Source organism: Trichosurus vulpecula, chromosome 1, assembly GCF_011100635.1.
Source record: "Trichosurus vulpecula isolate mTriVul1 chromosome 1, mTriVul1.pri, whole genome shotgun sequence".
Taxonomy (NCBI): Eukaryota; Metazoa; Chordata; class Mammalia; order Diprotodontia; family Phalangeridae; genus Trichosurus; species Trichosurus vulpecula.
This window is the reverse complement of record NC_050573.1, coordinates 290,870,078-290,888,518: the sequence shown is the minus strand read 5'-3', so window position 1 is coordinate 290,888,518 and position 18,441 is coordinate 290,870,078. Positions and strand designations below refer to the sequence as shown.

The following is an 18,441-nucleotide window of genomic DNA, read 5'->3' as shown; positions in this document are numbered from 1 at the left end:
CATATGTGTATATACATGTTCTATCTTAGTCACAAAATTATCATTAGACAACACGTTTCATTCCCCTGGACTTTTGTTCCCTCATCTGTAAATTTAAAGGATTAGACTAGATGACCTCTAATTTCTCTTTTAGTTCTAAATCTATACTTCTATAATCTTGAAACTTGGAAATGATACACCATGTTCATTCCCATTTTTGTTCATACTGTTCCCTTCTCTCAGAATGTCCTTCTTCCTTCCACTCTGTTTATCCAAATTCTCCCCATCCTTGAAAGCCCAAGTCCTACCTTATCTATTAAGCCTTCCCCATCTAATCTAAAAATGTTGATCCCTTCCTTTTCTGAACAAATATAACATTTGCAGATAGAATTTGTATAATCTATTCCTTAATTACGTGCTATCTCATATTATTCTCCCAAATGTTTTATATTTGTTCATCTTTTCCCTGCTGTGGCATGTCATATACTGTTTTTATATCCCTTACAGTATCTGCTACTCAATAAATGTTTGTTGATTGAAAAATCATTTCATTTTTCTAAAATCAATTTATTTTTTGAATAAAATTATTATTTGAGTTTGAGTGTAATATTACAACAAAACAGTGAATCTTCCATACCACCAGAGAAGGCTTCTGCAATAAAAATATAGAATCCCTAAAACAAAGAATGCAGAATATGATTAATACAGTACTTGATACACATACTTTTTTCTAAAAAAAATTTCATTCTCCAAATGTTTCATTTTTTTAAAAAGACTAAGAGTAAACCATTTCAATTCTGAGTTAATTATAATTTTCTCAATTCCTAAAACACTGAAACTATATCTTTGCATTCAGTGATCATAAATTTTATTTGGAAATAAACATAGGTAATTGATCAGCTTGATGACACTACAACTCAGCAAACCTTTTTCTGGGGTTTTGCTCTTTTTCTTCCTAAGGAGAATGTGGCCATACCCACTGATAACCTCACTGAAAGAATTAGGAGATCTCTATTGGGATATACCCAGTAATACCAGTAACTGGGAAATATCCAATAATTCTCCCAAAATGGGAGCGTTGGTTGGTTGTTGAGTTGGCCCTTTCTGCCTTTTCAGAGAGATCTTGAGAGAGTTGAACATAGATCACAGAGCCAAAGAGCTAAAGTCCACCAGTGGGGGAGGGGGGGAGGGAGGCAGTGCACATACATAGCTGTCTGCTTCCCCTTTCCCCCCACCTCACACTAGAAGATTCTAATGTCAGCCTTGGGGCAAGAACACACTTTAGTTGCATGTGCTCTCAGCCATGTATCTGGAAATGAAGAGGAGAGTTCCTACACCATCCAAATAACTGAAATAGAGTAGGGCAAAGTCAAGATCACTTGTTCTAGCATATCATGACACTCCCTTGCTGCTCTTTTAATTCCAGGGACACGTGCATGATGCTCTTCTCCCCAAGAGTATCACAGTACCCAGGAATTCTCCTTTGTCTTTTCTATATGACTGAGTCCTTTATTTCTCCAGGAACTCAACAAGATCCAAAAGACCACCTCTTGAGGCGATCACCAACCCACAACACTGGGTGGATTTCAGGAGCTCTGAACACAACACCGGAAGGCTAGGGTTCAAGAATTCCTATCACTCAGATTTTCGGTTCTTCTTGTCAGGGTAGGGCCAAGAGATTATACCCTTGCCTCTTTCTTGGCTGCAGCTAGGGACTCAAGGTCCAGGAATTTTCTCCAGTGGCATGGGTTAGACTCAGGAGTGGGGAATATGCAGCTTCGAGACCACATGTGGCCCTGTAGGTCCTCAAGTGCAGCCCTTTGACTGAATCTAAACTTCATAGAACAAATTCCCTTAATAAAAGGATTTGTTCTGTAAAACTTGGACTCAGTCAAAAGGCCACATCTAAGGATCTAGAAGGCCACATGTGGCCTTGAGGCCACAGGTTCCCCACCCCTGGTTGCAACTGCAAGGGACCTCTACCCCAAGGCTGTTATAATTGAATAATGTGGGAAATGGGAAGCTGTAAACATATATTTTTTATCATTTTCTTTTTGTTAATTCTTTGGAATTTCAAAACATTAGGAATTATTTATGATTAAGGGCCAGAAACTTAAGAAAACTTCCATTCTTCATAGAGAAAAGCAACTTAAAACAAGAAATGTATGAAGTTATACACTAAACATATATATATAAGCATCCACATTTACAGAATTCATTAAGGTTGTATATTTCTCTCCCTAGAGGTGTAAGCCTCACAGTCTATGTCTGATAAAATCTTTCATATACATTCACACATGCACGCGCGCACACACACACACAAATTATATTTACCTTGGTAAAAAAATGCTGTGCTTTTTCATCAGACTAAGCAATGAAAAATACATTCAGGATCACTTCAGGTGCCATAGAAAGTTACATAAAATGGACTTTCTTTTTTTTTGATCCCAAAATAATTGGATATAAAGTATGATTCCAATGTATGCCTGAATCATTTTTAGTCAAATAAGTTGGAAGAAAAAATACATCATAAAAGAATTTTCTATGCATTATCTTCTCCCTCCATCTTCCAGAAAGAAGAAATACCTGTCTGTACTCTTTCAAAAGAGAAACTCCCTAATTGTCAATCTTAAACTGGTGTGATCCTGAGTCTCAAAAGGTTAAGTAAAGATTGTTTATAGACAATGCCTGATTTGAACTCTGTTGATGCTGACTCTAATTCCATCATTCCATCTACTATATCAGAAATGTCATACTCATGTCACTCTGGAATGAGACCCAAACCAGATTAAAATATAATTAAGAAATATTAACCAAAAAATAAAAATGAAAAATACAACAGAATACAGATAATGTTAATATGTGGTTTTCTAAGTCAATATGTGGCCCACAAGGAGCCTCACAAATGGTTTGATACTATTGCATCACACCATACTTCCTATCTAGCTAATAACACTACCACAAGCTAATTTTTCACATTAATCTTTAGTGGCCATTTTTGGAGAGCAAAATTAATTCTTTTACATTTTTAACAGATTATTTCAGTAGACTAAGAAATAATGAAATTTATTTTGAAAAATACCTTAGGAAAGTTTAGGAATGAGAAGGAAAAGGGCACTGTTGTATTGATGGTCTCTACAAAACAAAAAGCATTTTTTATTAATAAACAACATGGTTTTTTTTTTTCCCCTAGGAGAAAAGTAAACTGATCTCATGGGTTTTATATCTTTTAGACTGTAATCTTAAGCAGAGCCCAGCATAGGCAAAATTGGATGTGCACACATAGGGAGCATTTATGACCAGGGCCCATAAATGAAAAGGCAACAAACTCATACTTTTGATTCTGCAGGGCTGTCAGTGTTTTCTGGTGGTGTCATCAAGTTGTTCTCTGCCAGGTCTGCATCTGGGTAACAGGTCTTGTCTCTGCTGCTTCCCACTGGTTGGCATCTCTGCTGTTATTTGTCTTTCTCTCCTAGGTTATTCTCACTGCTGCTACCTATTTGGCTTCAGATGGAGTCCTCAGTTGAGGGGCTCTCTCTTTCCTTGTAAGAGGAGGGCTAGGCTCTGCCATCCCTCTTTTAGTTTAGAGTCCACTTGCTAAGCTGCTCTTTTAGTTTGTCATCAAGCCAAGGAAAAATAGCCTTTCCTTAAGGAGAATGGTCTATTAGTTCCCAGAGACTTAGCTTCCAGGGCCAAGCAGTTTCAGAACACAACAGCCAGCCAGTTAGCTAATTAGGGCCTCTAGATTCTAATTTAGTATAATTGTTGGATTCCCTGTGTCTATGCCTGAACAAGAGTCCATTGTCCCAGGAAAAATATCTGACTTAGGGTTAGAAATTCCTGATAATTTCCATCTAATCCTTTATGGGGATCCCATACCATCAAAAGCCACTAGGTGAATGAGGAGATTCTGCCAAAGATGAGAGTGTGTAGGTCTGAGCCACCATGGTTTTCCCTTATCCAACAATACCCACTGTGCCTCCCTTGCCAATGAATAGTTGGGTCAAAGCAAGAACAAAAAAGCTAGATGTCATTGCTAATTATAACAGCTAACATTTGCATATAGCACTTTAAGGTTTATAATGTACTTTACAAATATTGTCTTATTTTTATCCGCAAAAAAAAAAAACCCTCCAAAAGTAAGAGCTGTGATTAACCCCATTTTACAGAAAAGAAAAACTGAGTTAGAGAGTCTTCCTAAAATCTTGACTTCAGGTCCAGTACTCTCTCCACTTCACCCCAGAGCTGATAGGAAACTCTAGCCCTGCACCTCAAATCCTTTCTTCCAAATCGTGCCTCTGTAATATATCTCTAACCTTCAATAAGTTTCCCAGGTTTTTAGCCACACTTGAGTCAAGTTTGAGCAGAATTCACAATTGTCAGCCAAAGGAAATTTTACGATCTGGACACAAAGGACTAAAATTGATTCATGTTCTCATCACTGCTAAACTTTGCTAAATGCCTGCACTTCCTTTGTAACTTAGTGTAGCAGCAAGCACCCTAGCATACCCAGGATGGCCTGCTAGCACAGGTTCTTTGATCTGCTTTTAAAGGGGTCAACAATCTTACTTTAATTAAACATATATATCATTCACTTAGTTCAGGCAAAAGGTCAGCACCCTGAACTCCAAGGAAAAACAAGCAGAGAAATTATAAGCAGAGAAAATAGCACAGATCAACAGACAGGTCTTCCAACTGCCTAAGAAATTAGCACAAAGATCAACAGATAGGGCTTCTGTCTGACCAAAGCAATACATACATAGTCACCAGAGAGGAAAACACCAATATATGGACTTTCAAAGCCAGGGGACTCCTTAATGGCTACCCAGAGTCTCCTCTGGCCAAATCACACGAACATTCTTCCAGTGACTGGGCCCTGAAGCAAAATGCTAACCTCAGAATATATTTACAGCCAGAAGAACCAATGTGTTTCAGTGCCTAATTACCAAAAAGTGTGAAAACCTTCCTATAAGCAAGCCTCCTCTAAGCAAACTTTCCCTTTAAGCAAGTTCCTCCCCCAGTGGGCTCCATGTGACTCAGGATGCATCATAGATATGAGCTGGAGTTTTAAAGCAGCAGTGATTAAACACATGTGGTCACATTAGCCTATTAATTGACAGGGAAGACCTTCCTATTCCATTAACAGTATACCTAGTCACTTCTCAATTTCCTGCAAGCTGGCTTCTATCCCTGCAGAAGCTCTCTCAGGTCTCCAGTTCCCTCAATTGTCAAAACGAAAGATTTTTCCTCACTTCTTGTTCTTTTTGACCTTTCTACAGCATGCATCCTTGAACATTCCATCTTTGATACTTCCTCCTATCTGTCTGACTTCACCTTTTCGGTCTCCTTCACTGCTTTGTCTTCCTCCTCCATTTTCTAAGTGTGGGGAATCCTTCCACGTTTTATCTTCAGCCCTCCTTTTTTTATCTCTCTACAATCTTCTCTCCTGGCAATCTTATCTATTCCCATGGCTTCAATTAGTACCTCTGTGCAGATGACTTCCAGAGCTCTCTGTCCAGACATTGCCACTAAGTTCCAGACCTGAAACCCAACTGTTTGCTTGACATATTTATTTTTATTGATGGCACCATCATCTTCCCAAGTACCCAGGTTCAAACCTTTAGAATCACCTTTGATTTTTCCCTCTTTCTTATCCTTTATTTGCTATCTCACACATCTACCATTTCTAATTTGATCCTCATTACCTCCTGCTTGGACTATTGTAATAATCTCCTTACTGATTTCTCCACCTCCACAATCTCCTCGTCTCCAATCCATCCATCTCGGAGCTGCAAAAAGAATTTGTCTAATGGACAAGATAAATTTGCTAATGCATAGATCAGACCACGTTGCTCTTGAACCCAACAACTGGCTCCTCATTGTCCACGTAAGCAGGAGCACAGGCTCTTTGTTCCCTGATCTCATGCTGCCTTCTCTCACCTCTGGACATTCTCAGGTTGCTCCCTTCTTCCTCCTCCTGCATTTACTAAAATTCTTCTCTTCCTTCAACATCCAAATTAGGCACCACCTTTTCCATGAGCCAACCAAACAATCAGCAAAGCATTTATTAAGCACTTACGATTTTTTGCAAAGCATTTTACTAAGCCCTAGGAATACAAAGAACGAAGTAGGGGGGAAACCGTTCCTGCCCTCAAGATGCTTACCTTCTAAAGGGGGAAACAATGTGTACATAAAAAGATATGTAGAAGATACTCCTTGCAAGAGAAGATGCACATTTGTAGAAGGAGGCATTCGATCTGAGACTTGAAGGCAGGGATTCTAAGAGGTGTAGGGAAGGAGGGAGGGCATTTCAGACATGGGGGACACCTTGTGCAAATGCAGACAGATGGAAGATAAAAACTTCCATAAAGTCCTCATCTCCCTAGACCCGAAAGCAATATTTCTTTAAAGTTTACAAAACACTTTATTTTCTCATTTGATCTTCACAATAATCTGGTAGGTAGGTGCTATTACTATCTTCATTTTACTGATGAGAAAACTGAGGTAGAAAGGGGGTAAGTGACTTGCTTAGAATCACACAGCTGGTAAATGTCTGAGACTGGGTTTGAACTCAGATTTTCTTAACTCCAGATCCAGCATTTCCCATGAGTTCCTCCTGACACAGAGATGAAAGACTCAGTATACAGAATGAGACATATGTAGGCCCTTTTGATGTGACCAATGCAGAAATCTGATTTGTTTGACTATATATACTGGATATTCTGGAATATATCTACGAGCATGAATACGTATATGGAGATATCGAGGCCTCAAATCTTCCTCTGAGCTATAAGAATCCTGACCAGGTATATTTAGTAGATTATGGCCTCAATTACCAATATTGTTCAGAAGGAGTTCATAAAGAATACAAAGAAGACCCTAAAAGGTGTCATGATGGAACTATTGAGGATACAAGTACTGATGCACATAAGAGTGTGGTACCATCAAGATGGGTGACTTGGAAATAATAGGTTAGTACAAGATCCAGTGGCTCAGTGGCCATCTGCCTTGGAAGGATAATTTGAAAGATCCTAACTACATCAGAGATTCCAAAATTAGCTACCAAGAAAATATTGAAGCTTGATGGACAAGTGTTTTCTTCAGAAAAATAAGCCAGATGAAATTGCTAAGTTCATGAAAGAAATAAAATTATTAGGCTACACAGAAAAAACTCATTATCAGAGTTTACAAGAAAATCTTTTGAAAGGGCTAAAGGCTTCTGGAAATAAGGATGATAGCAAACTGGACTTGGGTATCTTGAAAATGGAGATTTGCCAACAAAAATAAGACAAAAGAAGCAAAAGAAAGAGGTAGAATAAAGCACAGAATCAGGTGCTGAAGATATGGGAATCTCACTTCTGAAATATATTGGAGGGATCTCAAACTCATTCAAGAACCAGAAAGAGAGTTCTGAAGTAGAATGAATACAATAAGCCCATAAACGGAATTTGCTTCAGTTCTCCTTTTTTAATAATGTATCTTTTCTCCTTTCTTGTGTTCTGTTTAATTTTCATATGAATCTTGGGAGGAAGGGTGGTGGAAATATTTTTAAATCTTTGTGTCTTTGAAGAGTGTTTAAATATTTTTGTTAAAATAAATACTTCAAAAAATAACAGACTTAACAGAGTAAACAGCAACAGAGTAAAAAGTAACAGAGTTTTGGTTGGGAGGGAGGAGGACGTAGGAGGAAGAGAAGATAGATTGTTGCTGATTGAAAAAATTAAAATTTAATTTTTAAAAAATAGAGCAGAGAATAATCTTCAATTAAGTATGTGGGTTCCGTGTGTGTGTGTGTGTGTGTGTGTGTGTGTGTGTGTTAGCATCTTGGTGATTCATTTACTATAACTATCTTGCATATCAGTCCCTTCTCTCCACTCACACAGCAACCACCCAGGTGTTCAGGCCTTCATCACCATTCTCCTGGAATATTTCAATAGCTTCTTAATTGAGTCTCCTTTCTTCAACTGTCTCCCTATTCATCCTCCACTCAGCAGCCAAAGTGATTTTCCTTAAGCATAGGTCACACTCACTCAATAAATTCTGGTAGCTCCCTATCACTTCCACAGAGGACAGTCTTTGAGGCCTATTTGTAGCACAGAGAGGTTAAGTGACTAACCAAGGGCCACACTGATAGTATGTGACAGAGGAAAACTTGAACCCAGATCTTCTTGACTTCAAAGATGGCACTCTATCAACTACACCACCCTTTCTTTCATAGATATTTTATTAGGCAGGTACATAGTGCCATGAATAGAGTGGATAGAGAGGCCTGGAGTCAGGAAGACCTGAGTTCAAATGCAACCACAGACACTTACTATATGTGTGAATTTGGGCAAGTCACCTAATCTCTGTTTGCCTCAGTTTCTTCAACTATAAAGTAAGGATAATAATAGCACCTACCTCCCAGGGTTGTTGAGATAATGAGATTGTTTGTAAAGTGTCTGGCACATAGTAAGTGTTATATAAATGGTAGCCATTATTATGTACTGTATATTGCTTTTATTGTTTATGCCAAGAGTAAAACACTATAATCGAAAAAAGGAATATAAGGTAATAATGTTTCTGTTTTAATTTTGGGATAAAATATAGCTATTTCAGTAGTCTCAACAATAAAGTTAAAAAATACCCTTAAAATATTTTTTAACTACTCACTAAAGAAATTTAAAAGTATCACATAGTCCAACCCCTACCACCAAAAATCCAGCATGTTGTATAGGAAAATTTGAAAGAGTTTATTTTTTATAATTAAAGAGCTAATATGTATATAAAATATGCATGTATATACATATATATGTATATAAATATATGGAGTTCCCCTAATACCAAGTCAGTTGACAGAATCACAGATGACAAGGTTAATGTGTTAACACCCTTTCATACTTTTTTCTATGTATAAACACCTCTATAATATCATTGGCTTAAAAAATGACCACACCCTTGCAAGCTTTTAGATAGCTAAGCCCTGGAAATAGCTTAAGTTTAGCAGGTTCTATGAATCAAAAAGTATAAGAGATAGCTAGATATGAAGGTAGAACTAAGTTCTTCACTTCTTAGGAGGGAGAATGGACAATTTTTTTTCCTTCCTCTACCCACTGACCATGTCATCTAACAGCAGAGCTACCTGCCCAGAAGTAGCAACCCAATTCAGCATTCAGCATTAATAGAATAAGTTCAGAGAATCTGAGGCTAACTTGAGGGAGTAGAGAACCACACTCCAGAATGACACAGCTATAGAGAAACAGTCACTTGAGTCTGAAAGCAGTATCTAGGAATATGACCCCTGACAGGAGAGAAGAAAGCTATTCATGAACTATATGGAGCTAGTTCTCTCAAGATTGTAACTGGAGGGAAGACCAGACCCTGTGGATCCAGCTGACGAAGACAACCAGAAGAAACACTTAGCCTTGGGGGAAGCTTTGTAAGGATTTCACTGGAGAGGATGTACTTTGATGTCTAACAGTACCAAAATAATGAGCAACTTCAACCACATGTATTCCCCATGTGTTTCCCTCACTATTACTGTACTCTAAGTGTGTGTTTACTATACCCTGTCTTTATGGAATGAGCTACTGTTCTTATCACGCCCTTCTAGTAAGTGCCTTTGCTAAAAGCTAATCGCATATACTGGCTGACAAACTTAAGGAGAAGTACACTGGTGGGGACTTGTGAGCATTAGTTTTAGAAGGACAATCACATAGGGGGCAGTATCCCAAATGGGAAATAATGTGGGTGTGTGTATGTGAGTGTGTGTACACACACACACACACACACACACACACACAGATAGATGGTGTAGTATGGATAGAGTGCTGGGTCTGGATTCAGGAAGACTCTTCTTCATGAATTCAAATTCAGCCTCACATACTTATTAGCTGTGTGACCCTGGGAAAGTCACTTAACCCTGTTTGCCTTAGTTTCCTCATCTGTAAAATGAGCTGGAGAAAGAATCGGCAAACCACTCCAATATCTTTGCCGAGAAAACTCCAACTGGGGTCATAAAGAGTTAGACATGTCTAAAAAACAACTAACCAAAAACAACAACATATATATGTATATATGTGTGTATATATATGCACATACACACAGAGGCATATATGCACATATATACATTATACATATGTGTATATATAAAATACTATATAACATGTATAAATATATACTGAGAGTTATATTTATCACTTTAGTGGTAACTATGTCTGAATTCAATATTTTAAAAATTGCATTCTTAAAATTTAAATGTGCTTCAAAATATTGTTTTGCTAATTCCTAAGGGCTATATGCTTTGATGGATCCATGACCACATTTATGTATTCACATGGACACATACAGATGTATAGACATACACACCTTTCAGACTTGTGATTTCTTTGGGGGAGAAAATTCAGAGAAAGAGAGCGAGAGAGAGAGAGAGAGAGAGAGAGAGAGAGAGAGATGATATAAACAGAGATGACATCAATGTAGATATAGCTATGTAGACAGATGATGTTGATATAGATAAGGATAGAGATGGAAATGGTAGAGATATAAATAGATAAATACAAATATGTTATAGATACAGTTCTAGATAGTCCAGATCTGTGATTTCATCAGTGGAAAGAATTACCTATACTAGTTCAGATCAGTAACTGCTTACCAATTTACAGTCTTATAGAGCTACCCAAGGTGCAGAAAGGTTAGAATGACTTGTCTAGGGTCACTCAATCAGTAGATATGAAAAGCAAAACTTGAATCCAGGTTGTCCTGTCTCCAAAGCTGACTCTCTAGATCCCACACCATGCTGCCTCATAAAATGAAATAAATACTTACCTCCCTTTAAAACTTTGCAGAATGAGTAATCACCATCATTCCCACGACATATGACTTCTTTCCTCTGTGGTAATAATATAGATGACTGAAATTCTACATGAATATTAAAATATAGGTCTTTCAGGTCTCTCCCTAAAAAAAAAAATTTCTATTATTCTATTATCACAAACTGCTTAGAAGTGAAAAAATATACATTCTATACCTATAAATAGAAGAAAAAACATCAGGACAAAGAGAAGAATAAAGAAGAAATACATCTTTGGCTAGGTTTTAATCCAAAAATTTATTTTGAAAATTAATATCTAGCATGGTATCTGGCAAATGGAAGCTGATTAATCATGCTTGGTGATTGATTGATTGACCATTGCAATAACTTCCAAATTGGTCAATCTGCTTCCATTCTCTCCTCTCTCTAAAGTATCCTCCACACAGCTGCCAAGTTTATATTCCTAAACACTTCTTACCATGTCACTACTCTACTCAAAGATCCTGAGTCTAGGATAAAATACAAAATGCTCAGCCTGCCATTCAAAGTTATTCACATATGGCTCCTCACCAGGCATTTCAGTCACATTTCACATCACTCTCTTACACATACCTGTCTCAGACAAACTCACCTGCTAGCTATTTACCATTTGGAACATTTAATTTCCTACTAATATGCTTTTGCACAGGTATTCATTCACTCACACGTCTCACCATTGCTTCTCAGAATCCTTATTTTCCTTTTCAGTTGCTATCTCCTATACAAGGCCTTTCCTGATCTCCCTCTTGAAATTACTTTGTATGTTTACTTATCTTCTTATACATTACATTCATCCGTAATAGAATATATACTCCTTGAGGGAAGGGATTGTTTTCCATTTTACTCAAGTACCTAGCACAATGCTTTACAACACAGTAGCATCTAATAAATGTTTGTTAAATGAGTGGAATCAAATTGAATTAAAATGAATTGAATTGAAGAAGGGATTCAAAAATGTAAGAAGAAATTGGATCTTTGGGGCCCCTTACTAACTATAAGATCTTATGAGACTATAGATTTCAAAATGAATTGTTTTCCATTGCACACAGTTACAGCCACATTATGCAATGACTAACTTTAATCAATTTAGCTCTTCTCAGCAATACAAGCATCTAAGACAACTCCAAAAGATTCATGATGGAAAATACTATCCACATCCAGAGAAAGAACTATGACATCTGAACGTAGATCGAAGCATACTATTTTCTCTCTTTTTTGTTTTGTTTTGTTTCTTCTTTCTTATGGTTCCTCCCATTGGTTCTGATTCTCCTTTACAATATGACTATGTGAAAATATGTTTAATATGAATGTATATGTAGATCCTATATTAGATTGCACACTGTCTTGGGGAAGGAGGAGGGAAGAGAGGTAGAGAAAATTTAAAACTCAAAAGTTTATAGAAGTGAATGTTGAAAACTAAAAATAAATTAATTAAAAAATAAGTAGTTTTCATTCTTGCTATTACATTCGGCTCACTTTTAAACTAGTCATTTACACTTAAATAGAGTGGAAATTAAGTACGTGTCAAATCTATAAAATATTTTAATGGCACAATTTGAACTATAAGCATCATCAAGGATGTTTCTTTTACCTTTTTGACTCAAAGACAACATAACAGGTGAACTTACGTGGCACATAGTACAAAGACAAATTTCCTCTAGTCTTTTGCCAACTTAAACAGGGTCTAATATTTATTGTTGGAATGGGCTTCTTGCCATCTAAATGGAATAAAGACAATGCCAGCAGATTATCATATATCTCATTAGTACAACTTTTCAAGTTCCCAGACTTACCCAGACACTCACCCCACAAGTCTTTAAGTTGAAAACTTCACTATGAGAGGAGTTTGGAGACAGTTAAGGATGATTTGAAAAATTTTATTCATGACATGATTTACTCCAGAGTTGGACTTTTATTTTTATCAACTCCAGGGGTGGGGAACCTTGGGCCTTAAGGCCAGGTGTGGTCTTCTAGGTCCTTAAGTGTGGCCTTTTGACTGAATCCTCACTTAAGACCTCACCTAGAAGACCACATGTGGCCTTAAGGCCACAGATTCACCACCCCTGACCTACTCCTTTCCACACTCCCCAGAATCTATTTCAGTTCTGTACTTCCTGGTCCTAAATGGAAGTATACTGTCAACTAAACAGATAAGTAACAAATGCTGGTTGGATGGATGGATGGATGGATGAAAGGATAGATGATGGATGGATGACTGAATAAATAAGTGGCTCTGTTTCCCATCTTTTAAAGGAAACCAAACCTAAATGGATTTTTCAATGACTACTCCATGTGGAATCGATCTATTCAAATAAATAACCATTGTTATTTTTTATCTTATTTATCTTATTCATTTCATTATTCTTTTGTACTAGATACATGAAAAGCATACATTTAAAATTATTTTTATCATTACTTCTCCTATAAAAATACTGTTAAATCAGATAAAATTAATACACATGAAAGGAATAGCTCCAGGAAACCAAGTATCTAATGAGGGGGAAAGGACCAATAACTCAGTGTTAAATTAACTATAAAATTGGAGCCCTTTATGAGGTGATCCTTTTATGAAAAGCAAACAAGTCCCTTGAGTAAATTAAATGGGAAGCAATATTATAGGCTAAAGAATAACATGAAGTGTTAGATAGAAGGCACACAGAACTTGAAATGGGGAGACCATGAGAAGCATTGTGTAACTGAGAGAACAAAAGTTCAGGGTCCACAAAGAGAGAAGCCAGAAAATTCTGAGAACAAGGTTTTGGGGGCCATTTGGACACAGAGAAATATTAGAACAGATACTGCTGCGGAAATCCGTACTAGACCAATCCTCCTTTCTCTTTTTGGGCTAAAAGGCTTTGTGGAAGCTTGAAACCTCTCTGGACAAGGAGAAAGTCTGTTTACCTTCCTTTGTTTTAAACATTTACTTCCTTTTTTTTTATCAAATTTTTTTCTGATTTTACAAATACCAAATAAAATGGACTTCACCATATACATAGTAGAATGGAAAAAGATGATTTTTCCTTACACTGTTGATTTCTATAATATAGAGTTTGATTTATTTTTTAAAAAAACATATAATGAATTAAAAATATAACTTTCAAAGCTGTCCTACTTTGATTCTTTCTAGACTTCCTTCTGTTTTATTCTATACATTTTAAAAAGTGAGAGATTTAGCCCTTCCTCTAGTCACCCCAGACTACCCCTCAATCCCTCCCATAATCTTTGTGTATATATGATCCATCTTGCCTCCATGAAGGCACTCAGATTCAATCTAGCTCAGATTGAATCTGGCCCACTTGTGAAAACAAGCATCACAAAGGGTAGGATTTCTTAAGACAACCCAATATGGCAAACCCTTAGTAAACTTTGTCTTTTTCCTTGGAAAAAAAAAAGTGAGAGATTTATATGATTTAAAGAAAAACCTGAGTATATTATTCTGGGCATTTTTAAAATGCTTTATGGTTTTCCATTCTTTTTCCTTTTTTTTTTTTTTGGTTACCTCTCCCTAGTCCCCATACCCAATTTCTACTCCCAATCTATTCTCTATCATTTCTCCCCTTCCCCACCTACAGTTCTCATCACTTCTTCCTCCAATAACCAAGTCCTCTCTGTTAATGAAAATCAGACTGAAAATACAATATCCACTTGTCAGTCCTTCACATGATCTGTAGTATATTCTAATGACAAAAATCACTTTTGTTTTTCCTTCTATTTGTCTTTACTCAAGCGATCGCTACAGTATATCCTTCTTTTTCCTGAATTTCCTCACATAATCTTTTTAATATACATGGTAAGTTCCTTCTCTTTACCTATCCTATTTCTTTTGAATAAGATATACCCATAAGGAACCATAATCCATGTATGGTCTTTTATTCTACCCTCTCTCAGTAATACCATAAAGTCAAATTTGCCTACTTGCATAAGGACCTTAAGTTTCTTTTGCTTATGGAGCCAACACAAGTTAGAGTCAGGGTTAGGCTACTCCTAAAGGACAAGAATGCAGTGATGTATAGTCTGCTTTGCACTTTGACCCTTTTCTTAATTGGAGAGAAGAAACAGCACTCACTTGACACTTTAAAAATTCCATCTAGGGGATGAACTGAATTCAACCACTTAGAGCCAAAAAAACTGGGTTTCAGGCTTGGCCTGAAATTGCTGGATAATCTTGGGTGGATAATTCATATAATTCTCTAGTCCCATTTACTCCTTTGTAAAATAGAGAAAATGAATAGCATCTTCCTAGTTAATTTTATGAAATGTAGATTCTGCTATCAGTTTGTCATAATCACTTATTGTCCAGGTTGATTGAACATTGCTATAAACAGACATAGTACATCTAGATTTTAGAGAGATATCTTGACATCCATGGATAAAGACCTTCAATGATGTCTCCTTTTGTTCTCCTTAGTCATACTAAGCGTCTATTTCTCTAGAGTGTGGGAGGGAGGAGGGATTAAAAAAGGGGGTGATTAATAAAACAGTAGAGTAGAATGGGACAACTCATCGCCTTGAGGATAAGATGTAAACAGGTCCATACCTAATACAAGGAAAAATTTCCTAACAATTGGAACTATCTAATGGTCTGCTTCAGGAAGTGATCTAGGGAAAGCTATTTACCTAATCCCCCTTACTAGAGTTTTTCAAGCAAAAATTGTCTCATCTTGTATTAGTGAGTATGTGGTAGAGACTTATTTCATGTACAAGTTGTACGAAATGGCCTCTGGGGTCCTTCAAATTCTTTATTTCTGTGAAAGTCTTATATGCTGCATATACAAGAGAGAATATGTGGCCAGAAAGCAGGTCATAGTAAAAATAACTATAAATTTTAGTGTATTCTGTTCCAGAGGTCCTGGATTCAAACATCAGTTCTGCTCTTTACTTGTTGTAACTGTAAGCTTCACGTTTCTGGACCTCATTTTCCTCAGCTATAAAAAGAAGGGTTTGAACTAAATGATCTTTAAGATGGTAATGATAATAGTAATAGCTACCATTTATATTGTGCTTCAAGGTTTACAAAACACTTTGGATGTGTTACCTTTTTTGAACCTCACAACCACCCTTAGGTAAGTGCTGTTATTATTCCCATTTTGCAAGTGAAGAAACTGAGGCACAGAGGGTCATGAGTCAGTACACGTCGGAGGTCGGGTCTGAATTCAGGTTTTCCTGATCCCAGGTCCAGCACTCTATCCTACTCTTTGCCTTCCCAGTCCCCTCCCCCAAACCATTTCCAAGAATGAGGCAGCAAAACCCAGCTGCCTTGATGTCAACATCACTTTCATCTCCGGATTTTACGATTCTAAGAGTCAGCAGCCAAACAAGCTAATGAAATCCTAGGCTGCAGTTATAGAAGCATAGAGCCCAGAGCCAAAGAGATAATAGTCTATATTTTGGCCTAGGCAGAACATCTGGGGCATTTTATCTGGTTTTGGACATCAGGTTTTATAACAGGCAAGCCGGAGCATGTGCAGAGCAGGGTTAGTCGGGACAGTGAAGGGATTTGAAACCAGGCCAAAGGAAAAGGGTCAACTGAAGGTACTGGAGACATTTAACCTAGAAAAAAGAAGACTTGGGAAAGATGTGAATATGAATAGGGATAAGGAATGGACCAGTGATTTCATGGATTAGGGAATTCCTGAGAAAACACCCTCTAACAATGTAGGTCAGTACCTTCTTTGCAACTCACAGTCTTAAAGAGTTGCCTGTGTTCAAATATTTGAATATTTGCCATAAGGAAGGAGAACCAGGCTTGTTCTATTTGTCTATTTGGGGCAGAACTAGAACCAGTGGGTGAAAATTATAGGAAGTATATTTCAACTCAATGTAAGGAAAATTTTCCTCACAATTTAGAGCTATCAACAAATAAAATGAATGAGTTGCCTCAGGAAGTCCCATCCCTAGAAGTGTCAAGTGTCACCTTCAGGGTCAGGAGAAAGTGGCCTGTCAGGGTAGTTGCCATGGTTGGAGAGGAGAATTTGTCAACAGTTTGTTGTTTATCTATAAAACACTGAAATTCTTTTCTCCATCCTCCTAAAATAGGGAGGGCAAAAAACCAGGAGAATAACCAAATTAGGGATTGTGAGAAGGTTCATAGAGCCTCTAGAAACCCTAGTCCAGCTCAGAAATCAAGACTGGTGGAGAGCTAGCCATGTTTCCACCGTGTCAATGATGCTAGGGAACATAGAAGCCTATCAGTTGGGGAGGGATGGTGGAAAACAACAGCAGGCAATTATTATAGGATGGGATGGAATCTTAAACTGAGCTCAAGATATGGTAAGTTGACCACTGAAGGTTGTGGGGGAGAGAATTATTATTTAAGGTCAAATATAACACAAGTTGGAAAAATAAGTCTCATGTAAAGAACAGGCACTTCCTTAAAGCCAGGATTAGGGGCTGCTGGTATAATGAGCAGGCAGTTCTTTTCTCCAGTAGCAATAACCAAAGCATTTGCCATCTCTCACCCTGCAAGTGTCTAAATATTGTTCTTGTGAAAACTCACCTTCAAAACGATTGATAGGGTGAAGTTTGCAATACACTTACCACAGGAAGAATATGTCACCTCTGCCTCTAGGGAGTTGCAGATCCATGTATTTTTCACTGATTCAATGAATATGAAAACTAACAGGGTAGAGAAGAACACAATCTGAAGCATAATTAGGTATCTTTTAAAGCTTTCAGAATGAAAATAAGAGAGCAGTAAATTAGTATCTTACTCTTCCCTGTCCGTAAGAAGAAAAAGTTTGACTTAGTCATCAGTCACATGATTTCTGGCTTCCTATTCAGTTTTATTTCCTGTTTTTCTGATTTTCAGTATTTGTACTGCCTTCCAGTAAGCAATTCCTGTAAGATGAGAGGGGAGGAAATAAATGCCTACATATTTGCTCTTATCATCTTTATATTTACAAAGAACAGCCATTTAACATTGAATGTGCAAAATACCTAACAACAGTTCGCTACATCTAATGAAACTGAATGTCAAAAATAATAGTGATCTGAGCTTTAAAAAAGAAAGAAAAATCTTTCCCATTACCAGAAAAAATTAGCAGTCACAACTATATGTAGAAATTACGTAGAAGAGAGAAACTGGGTGAGGTAAGAATTGGGCAATTTGCTTTAAAGAGACTGTTCCCACTCCCTCATTTCACCCATAGGACCTGCTCTGTGAACTGTCAATTACATTAGACAGGCAATGATAGTTTTAATTTCTCTTTATTTCTTGGACAATTTGTTTTACCTCTCTAGTCCTCAGTTATTTCATCTTATAAGGGAGATGGAGTAGAATCACCAGACGATCTTTAAGGTTTCTTCCAGCTCTAAATCCTATGACCTTGGACAGTTGCCAGAGAACTCGGAGAACAATTCATTCTCCTTCAATGTGGTTTTATCTGCTGAGGATAGACAACATATCTAGCTAGGTACTTATGAGAAAGCCTGGCTCTGTTTCTTGTGCCCACCTTCAGGTTTGAGAAAGCATTCAAGACACAGCAAATTGGGTTAAACACTCTTTCTGAGCCCTAATAATGAAGTAATTGTGACTTTTGAATGCCAAAATCCTTTTTTTAGTTTTAGAAAGAAAGCAAGGAAAAAAAAAAACCCTTAGCTATCTTTTCAAGAAATCAGCTACTTAAAATAAG

General features: G+C 37.2%; 1 protein-coding gene across 1 annotated transcript; it reads right to left on the bottom strand.

The window, feature by feature from the left end:
• Positions 1-563: 563 nt before the first annotated feature.
• On the bottom strand, positions 564-17,526 carry LY96 (lymphocyte antigen 96). The gene is made up of 5 exons (XM_036741235.1): positions 17,348-17,526; positions 12,439-12,528; positions 10,786-10,917; positions 3,062-3,114; positions 564-653 (listed from the first exon to the last, which is right to left on the bottom strand). Exons 1-5 carry the CDS (start codon positions 17,457-17,459, stop codon positions 567-569), a joined length of 474 nt encoding a protein of 157 aa, XP_036597130.1. The 5' UTR covers positions 17,460-17,526; the 3' UTR covers positions 564-566.
• Positions 17,527-18,441: the final 915 nt, after the last annotated feature.

Coding starts and splice junctions, on each gene's coding strand:
- LY96 (XM_036741235.1), bottom strand. CDS start 17,459: ATGCTTCAGATTGTGTTCTTCTCTACCCTGTTAGTTTTCATATTCATT. Junction 12,529..17,347: donor GGTGACATATTCTTCCTGTG/GTAAGTGTATTG, acceptor TATTCCATTTAG/ATGGCAAGAAGCCCATTCCA. Junction 10,918..12,438: donor GTCTTTGTACTATGTGCCAC/GTAAGTTCACCT, acceptor TTTTTTTTTTAG/GGAGAGACCTGAAAGACCTA.